This window comes from Chiroxiphia lanceolata, chromosome 17, assembly GCF_009829145.1.
Source record: "Chiroxiphia lanceolata isolate bChiLan1 chromosome 17, bChiLan1.pri, whole genome shotgun sequence".
NCBI lineage: Eukaryota > Metazoa > Chordata > Aves > Passeriformes > Pipridae > Chiroxiphia > Chiroxiphia lanceolata.
This window is the reverse complement of record NC_045653.1, coordinates 6,793,487-6,802,546: the sequence shown is the minus strand read 5'-3', so window position 1 is coordinate 6,802,546 and position 9,060 is coordinate 6,793,487. Positions and strand designations below refer to the sequence as shown.

The following is a 9,060-nucleotide window of genomic DNA, read 5'->3' as shown; positions in this document are numbered from 1 at the left end:
AGGGGCTGCAATTGCTACTCAACTACTTGGATAATGTGGGACTGCATCAAGTGAGCAAACTGGAAGAGGAACACGTGTAGCAGGTCTGTAGCTGTTCTAACCTCACCTCCAGTTTCTTGTACCTCTGTGAATGTGTAGGTCTAAAGAAACATTCATTTCTCGGAGTGTCTGTTGGTCTGTCTGTGCTTAAATGTCAATTCAAGCTAAATTAGTGAGTTTAAGTAGCTGGAAGTGTTTCTGATTCAGTGTGTGGGTGTTTATTTCAAAAAAACCCAAAGTTTTCATCCTATTAATTTAAAGTGTGTTCACTGTTACATTGATAAATACCTGGTTATAATATTTATATGTTAATACAGAGTAGTCTCAAGTCCATAATGTTTGGCCTCTGGCTTTGTAATTCAGTTGCAGCATATGCCAAAAATAGTAGTGAACTTTGAAAATATCCTTGAAACAGTAGTGATTATATCAATCATGTCTTGAAAGTATTGTGCTGTCTGTTCTCCCCTTTGCAGTGAATCAGGACTGCTCTCTATATTTTATTTTTTCTCTAGAATGTTCATTTTTGGCCTTGAATCAGTAATAGGTACAGAACAAACCCAAACTGCATCAGTTGGGCTTGAAGGTGAATTCTGACCATGTTTGTTACTCATGGAGACAGTTTGAGCAATAACATTATGGCTTTATGGATTTCCTAAGTAAATCTCACTTGAGCAATGCCTTTGTTTATAATCACAAGAGAAAAATAGCCTCAAATCAAAACTGTGTTTTTCATAAAAAAACAAATGAAAAATATAAAACAGGACAAAGGAACCTTGGAAATTCGTAACAGCTTAGGGCAGGTACTTAACTGTGGAACTATGAAAGTTTCAGATTATTTATTTTACCAGATAATAAATATATTTCCATCACCATCCCAGAACAAGCAGGTATGTCCTTTTCTTGTGCACAGTCAGCTGAGTGAGTAAAAATAGCAAGTAGATCTACTTTTCACTAGCATTTTCAGAATGATGTGAATATTATATAAATTTATCTTAACTCTTTGAGGTCCTGGTCTTCCTGATAAAGTATCCACCCCTGGACTCCTGCCCCACTAACCAACACGTTGTCCAAACACTAAATTTACATGTCACAGTTTTTATGGTTTCTGTTTCAGAAGCATTTCTGACTCGCCTGTGACATCCAATCCTCTCCATATCAGGCAGATTTAGGGCTACCTTGTATAGCACTGAATTAGTGAGTGGGATGGAAATGTGCTTTTATTGAAATCAGCCCTAGTGCTGTGCTGGGACCTCACCCAGTGATTTTAGGTTGACTCTAACAGGTGTAAATTGTGAGAGTGATGAATGAGCAGAGCCCTGTGCTACCATTTCAAATGCTTTTGAAATATATAATGACTGGGATGAAGAACAAAAAGATGTTTATTTTCCAAACAGATTTGAAACATCAAAAGCGATGTTTTTCTCTTTGGAATGAATCTGATAGAGTTTATTTCCATTCATCAGTGTAACATCTGACTTGAGCAGTGACCCCATTACCTGCCAGCCCAGGAAAGAACACAATGAAATGTGCAGCTGGGATGCTGCACCACTGCCAGCACAGTGGGTTCACCTGTGGCTCTGGCCTTAAGAATCTACTTTAAATTTCCTCTCAGTGCCTCTACCCACTTAATGTACATTTTGAACTGAACCACTTAGGAACAAGGCTGCATTTTAATCTTTTAAGCTTTAACCTTCAAAACTGAGCAGAACTGCACCATTTGAATATTCTACACAGAGATATACATGGACAGGAATTTTGATGAGTCTTTGCAGCGTTCTTTGAAAGGTGTTTCTTTCCTCTGCCTTCCACCTGAAAGTGGATTGATCAAGGGCATTGTGTTACAGTTGTCATTAAAAAAATAGATCTGTGCCTGTACCCAGAGCTGTTCTGAAGAGGGAACAGCAGAGAGCCCTATTGTGGCTTGGTAGCACCATTTGTAGTGAGATGTGGAGGCTATGTGAGTGTCTCTGCTCTGCACCCTCTAACCCACTGAATGCTGTCCAGATTTCTGTGCCTTATTTAGAAGGGATAAAATAGAATAGAATGGTTTGGATTGAAAGGAACTTTAAAGCTCATCCCATTTCACCCCCCTGCTATGTGCAGGGGCACCTTCCACTAAACCTGGTTGCTCCAAGCCCCTTCCAACCTGGCCTTGGACATTTCCAGGGATGGGGCAGCCACAGCTTCTCTGGACAACCTGTGCCAGCGCCTCCCCACCCTCACAGGGAACAGTTTCTTCCTAGTATACAATCTAACTCTGCTCTCTGTCAGTTTGAAGACATGAATCATCTCACACCAGCAGATCTGAGTGCCTGTGCTCTTGGATGGTGGGGCAGGAAGGAAGAAGCTGTTGTGGAACAGTTGCATTTGCTGTGCCCGTGCTGGGTGTCTCAGTGCCCAGGTCACCTGGTTTCTCTTGTACCGTCTCAGAGGTTTGGAGCTGAGATTGGGCTGCATTGCCCAGCAAAGGGGCTCTCAGTGTATGTTGTGAAGCTGTATTCCTTAGTGGATTCCTTCAAAATCTCCTTGATGGTTTAAGTACAGCCAAAAAACCCTGCTCCCAAACTAAGCTTCAACAAATAGAGCCATCTTATTTCAGTGAAGAGATAAGGAAGCTATTTGTACTAATGGTCCTAATAATGACCTTGTTTGAAGGCAGCACTCTGTGCCTGGACTTTGTTATTTGCCCATTAAGACAAATGTTGTCAATTATAAAATATTTAGACACTTATTGATGGGAAAATTGCCTGTGTAGTGCTGAATTTAATATGAAAGAAACAGAATGTGCTGTGTTGAGTTGACTTAGGAGGATTACTCATGCTCCTGTGAACTCAAATATTTGTCTTAAATATATGAGGATTTTCTAACAAGTCTTTGAGCAAATGCTAATCCTACAGTGCTTGTGAACTGCCTAATTTTGTTGCAGAAAAACTGAATCAATAAATCCATATTAATGACACCTTTAGATGAAAAAGATATTTTCTCAGCCTGCCATTTCTTAGATCATCTAGGGGGAAACTGCATATAACCTGTTCAGCCCAACACTGTTATCAAGGAAGAAACATTTCTTATTAGGAACAGATTATGTGTTGGTTTAATAGTAACAACTCTGGTAGTGGTCACATTTCACTGCAGTTCTGATCAGGGGCAGATTCTCAGATAGAAATGTTGCTCTGGTTACCAGCCCGAGTCAGGGGCTGCTCTCCTGTCCCTGCATGTGTTGTGATGTCTTTGTTCTGCTGTATGGACACATCTATAGGGTCACTGCTGGGAAATGATACTGGTTTGGGCTCTGCCAGTGCTTCTGTGTCTCTGGGATGAGTCCTGACTGCTGTCCCCGAGGACTGAGGGGATTTCCAGTTTCAGGATTCCTTTCTCATCCAAGTGTTAAGGTCTGTCCCTCTGACTGCAGAGATATTTCCTTAGGGTGCAGTCTTGTTCTTCCCTCCACTTCCACATTGCACCTGGAGCTGTAGCTGTCAGTGTTCATTCAGTAACTCCTCTTGGGGGTTCAGCCCCATGGAACTGCCTCTTTCCCTTCCCAGGCTTGTGATGGATATCATCCTGGCTCTGTGCAGAACTCTGCACCGTGGATTTCCAAAGTATGAGTTAGAGCTGAGAATCTGGAACTGGACAAACCCATCATCCATCTCTGTGGATAATCTGTGGGGAGGGTGGTGACAGAAAGGGTGAGAGATCTTTGGGGGATTTTATGGATTCTCTTCCCAACTTGTTTCATGTGAGACTCAGAAATCTGGATTGTTTGCTCACTTTTGTGTAGCTCTGTGGACAGAGTTTAGAATTCAAGGCCATACTGGATGGGACTTTGAGGAACCTGGTCTAGTGGAAGGTGTCCCTCTCCTTGGCAGGGAGGTGGAACTTCATGAGCTTTTAAGTCCCTTCCAACCCAAACTATTCCATGATTCTGTGAATTAAGAGGCTTTTGCCCAGTGTTAAACTCTATTTCTAGTTTTGTGAGCCAGCCCACAGACTGGTTTGACATGATGTGGTGCTCTGATAGAAGCAAACATGGCTCTAAGTGATCTCTTCAGATTGTTTTATTCAGCACATGGATGTTTTGTTTAAAGGCAAAGCACAGTATGAATCGGTCTTGTTTAAATCGCTTTTAAAAGAGAAATAAGTAGGACATCAGGTGCAATAAAAGCTAAATACACAATAACCTGAGCAGAATATCATGGCAAACCATGCTCCAGAGTATAAAGATACAGAACAATGACAACAGGTAGAGATTTTTTACAACAAGTGCAGTCTTTCCACACTACAGAAGGCCAGTTGTATGGTTTCCTGTGCTGATTTCATCTTAATGTGCCACATCAGGTGTTGCAAAGTGTACAGGCTGAGCTATCAGAACAGATCTTGGTACTGCTGAACTCTGTGAGACACAGGTAAGGCTGAAAGCATTCTTTGCCAGTTGTTGGGATGTTCTCTAATTTTTACCTGAAATTGGGGAGAATTTTCATTTGTGCCTGTTCTGCTCCACAGTGATGTTGGTGTTTATTTTGTTTGGATTTGGTGGTTTTGCTGGTTTTTTTTGTTTGTTTGTTTGTTTTTAGTGGTTTTTTGTTTGTTTGTTTGTTTGTTTTTTTAGTTTAGCTTTTTTAAAATTTAAGGTGATGAGATTAGGTAATTGTTGGCACAGAGGAATGCCTGGAGGATGTGATTGTGGGAGGAAATGAGAACTCAGGGAATTTAGGGTGTGATCAGAGGGAAGGGAAATAGGGGACATGAGGTGGGTTAGTGCTGATGGGCAGTGTGGGAAGAGCACAGGGAGAGATGGCTCTTGGCCCCTTGACTGTAGGATTGGGATGTTGGGTTGCTCCCTATATAGGTTGGAGGATGCTGAGAATCAAACACAGGTCAGTATTTGCAAAGTGTGAAATGTGACTCCCCACAGCAGCCAGAGTTGGATCTGGAGCCAGTGGCAGGGAAACACCATCAGCCTGGGGGGTACCAGGACTAGTGTGTGAGTGCAGAACTGGAGGCAGAATAGGTGGGGAAGCTCTGGGCTGGATTAACTGTTCCTGACCTGACAGAGAGAGCCTCAGAAATAACTCTAATAATAATAACTGAGCAGCTCCATTCAAATGAAATAGGAGGGGGAAATAAAAAAGATGGTCTTAAGTCAAATGAGAACTTTTAGGTGTTTGAAAGCAATAGACAACCCTGAGGGATTTGGGATACTGCCTCTCCTAAAAGCAGAAGGTACCAGAAAGGTGCTGAATAGACTTTAGGATGGCTCAGGGTTTTCTTAGCCTGGCACTGCCTGCACTAGTGCCTGTACCTGTTGCACACAAACTGCATCAGCCTCTGCTCAGTTACAAAGTGCTGTTTGAAGGCCACTGACATGGTTTATTCCTATGAAAAGCAGAGGCACAGACTAAATTACTGCAGCTGAAGTTGAGTGCTTTACATACCACTGACTTGCACACAGAGTTTGGAAATGATTGCAAAGAGCATGTTGCTTCCTTGTTCCCAGTGTCCATCCCCTGAGTTCAGGGAAAAGCTTAAGTAAGAAGAGACTGACCCATGGCATTAATTTCTCAATGTATAGAAGTCCTATCTGTTATAAACATCTTATTTCTTCAGGTACTGAACTTAACCAGGTGGATATTTCTGATGACTCCATGCAGCTTTCACACAAAGCTAGATTCAAATTATTTTGCATTTTAGCTATTCCTGATGGTCAGATCTGTGGGTCTCATTAGTGCTAGTTTATCAAAAGGAGATTTCTGTGACTTTTTATGAACAGACCAAACACTACATTGATCAGTGTGTTCCAGCTTAAAAAAATAATTAAATATTCAAGGATATAATACTCCTATGTCACAATAAATAATGTAAAAGCCTTTGTATCAGTCAATCCTATCAGGCAGCTGTTTAAATCACACTGTCACTGATACTGTGATTCCTTTTCATTTGACTGATCTCAGTGCAAGAGAAATGTTTACTTTCACCCTTCCAAAATTGTACTCGAGTTGCTTTATGGCAAACAGAATAAATATCAGTCTGTTCTATCATTAAAAGGTGGAGGCATGGGAGTAGGTGTGGAACAATGTTGTTACCTGTTGGGCTTTTGAATACCTTTCCACAGAGATGACTAATCGAATCGTTTAGAAAACACTGACTTGGTGATGGTGACACAAAGATAAAGCAACAGGCACAAATGAATGGTAGAGAGAATATTATTTCAGTCTCTAGAAGGTAATATTCCCTTTCAGGATTTGTTTTTCCCAGTAAGTTTCTTAAGCTATTTTTAAGCCACTCTGGATTTCCTTCTGTTATAACTATTTAAAAAACTTCATATAATTCAGTTGAAACTGTTTCTCATTCTGAAAAGTATGAAACAAGGCATCATGTAGAAGGCATTTTTCTTTCCTGCACCCTTCCTTCAGGCACTGCATTAAAAGTGAGCTGCTGTATATCTTGATAATACATACATATATATATGCATACACCTATTGTGGGCATTTTCCATCCAAAGCCAGAGGTTTATAGCATGCACTGTCCCACACTCATGCCATAACAGCAACACACTATTTCTTTGAAAGTCTTTCTCATCTCCAGACTCCGGAAAGCATAAATGAGTGGGTCAATCACCGAGTTGCACATTATCAGCACCAGGTAGGTGTTGAAGTGTGAGGTGTAGCAGATGCAGTATGGATTCATCGGGCAAGAAATGATGAGGATGAGGTGGAGGAAGAAAGGTGCCCAGCAGACAATGAAGACACCCAGCAATATGGTGATGGTGACAGCTCCCTTCATGCAGGTCCTCTGGTAGGGCACCCCTTCCACGGGCAGGGCTGCGATTCGCTTCACGTGCAGGCGGGCGAACAGGAACATGTGGACATAGAGGGAGGCCATGAGGAAGAGCATGGTAAAGAACATGGTGATGAGACACACAATGACAGTTTTGCTCTCTGAGTAGGCAATGAATATGATGCCACAGATGATACAAGCAATCCAAATGACCACAATCAAGGTTAAAGCTTTCTTCACAGTCATGATGCTGTGGTAACGGAGAGCATAGAAAATAGTTATGTACCTGTCAATGGCTATAACCAAGAGGTTGCAAATTGAGGCTACCAAAGAAATACAAATCATTGAGTCAAAAACATTGTCCATGTGCTGGATGAAGTGGTCATCAATGATCAAGTAGCCGTTGCTCAGGATTGCAATCATGACAGTCTCCAGGGCGTTTGACATGCTCACCAACATATCTGCCACAGCCAAGCTACAAAGGAAGAAATACATGGGAGAATGTAGGTTTCCATTCTTCAGCACTGCAAGAATGACAAGGATGTTTTCCAGGAGGCTGATGATCCCTAAAGTCAAGAAGACCTCTGCTTTTATGAAGACCTGCTCGCAAAATCCATCGCCACTTCTGCTGTTCAGAGTGGAGTCGTTGAAGTCTTCGGTGACATTAAGCTGCACAGGCTGAAATGAAAATGCAGAGTGTGTGGTATTCATTGTCAGCAAAGGAGTTGAATTCACAACTGATTATGGACCTGATAGAGCACAGGTTAAAAAGAGAAAAAAAAGGGAGAAAAAAAAAAGAAAAAGGAAAACAAGTCCTTCCAAGCTGCTGCTGCGCATGTGGGGTGGAATCAAGCTGGACTTTTCTTTGGTCACTTTTACAAGTGGAAACATAAAAAAAATTATGCATTTACAGTGAGTTTTATGTCAGTCACACACTGCTTTTTCCTGTGTAAGACAGTGAGCTTCAAGCCTCGCAGGCATCAAACAGTTTTCTCCGCAGGGAAAAATCGGCAGCAGCACATTGCTGGTTTTAGCTCTCCCAGTGATTAAAAGTAGGGAGTTTTCCAGTCTGCTGGGGCAGGTTTGTTGCCAGCATGTTGCAGCTCAGCGAAGTATCTGTTGCTATTTCAGTGGCAAGAATGGAAAAGAGAACTAAGGGATTTATACGTGCACGAAAGAAAAAAACAACTCCTACTTCATCCTCCGTGCAGAGCATTGGCCATTCCAGAGCGAGCACCTTTGTGACTGACAGCCGCAAGCACCTGGTGCAGCATCCCCAGCGCATCTGAAACCGTCTGGCGCCCTCTGCAGACACCGAACAGGAGGGATTGGCTAGAAAATTCCTCTGAAAAGCGGGATTTTCATCCAGCAAAACTTTATGCCTGTTCTGGGCATCCGGATCCTGCCCAGGGGAGGGATGGACCGTCCCTGCACCTCTGGGCACCTGCACTGGAAGACAAATCTCTGGTGGAGAAGTGAAACATGTTCTTTTCCTTTCTTTACTCTTTCAAAAAGACATTTTCTCCCCAGCCACTGCTTTTGCTCACAGGATCCCACTGTGACTGGTCTTAACTGGAGTTGTACTGATTTAAACCTATGAAGGACCAGGGAGATTTTCATTTATCGTTAAGTATAAAGTAGATTTTCCTTGCACTTTATTCATTCTATATCTCTCTGGTGAATTTTCTTAGTTTGTTTTTTTGATGGCACCTGCTGATGTCTGAATACTCCACAACTCCTGCTTTTGAGAAGTATTTTAAAGTCAAAACCATACAATATCACTTATACAAATGTTTGAGGCTTCTCTTACAGCTCAAAAAGTCACAAATCTTTTCCAGTTTCCTTCTGAGCCCACAGAAATATTATCAGGTACACATAATTCAACAGCAAGACGCAACAAATCTCAAATTCAACCTCCATGTGATGGTTTTACAAGGACAATATTCAGTGCAGTAATTTTAAGCTGAATAAATGGCTGGGGACTTGTTCACCAAGTTATACAGTTAATGTTTTAAGGATCTTAATTGATCTCTCCCTAAATTCACAGTGGTGTATTTTAAAGCAGATATCTTAAAAATATCTTAAAAAAAGTATAGCAGCAAGCTATCTCCCCCATGTCCCTAATCTCATGGTAGGGGAAAAGATATTCCATCTGTCCAAGTGTCTGGATTTAAGTCTTGAGCAGCTCTCTCTGTTTTGAGCTTCAGTTCCTGGTTTCCAGCTTTTTTGAGCTGATAGAGTACA

At 41.8% G+C, this 9,060-nt stretch overlaps 1 protein-coding gene across 1 annotated transcript; it reads right to left on the bottom strand.

Moving 5' to 3' along the window:
• Positions 1-4,706: 4,706 nt before the first annotated feature.
• On the bottom strand, positions 4,707-7,943 carry MC3R (melanocortin 3 receptor). The gene has a single exon (XM_032705280.1). The coding sequence runs from the start codon at positions 7,525-7,527 to the stop codon at positions 6,550-6,552; it is 978 nt and encodes a 325-aa protein (XP_032561171.1). The 5' UTR covers positions 7,528-7,943; the 3' UTR covers positions 4,707-6,549.
• Positions 7,944-9,060: the final 1,117 nt, after the last annotated feature.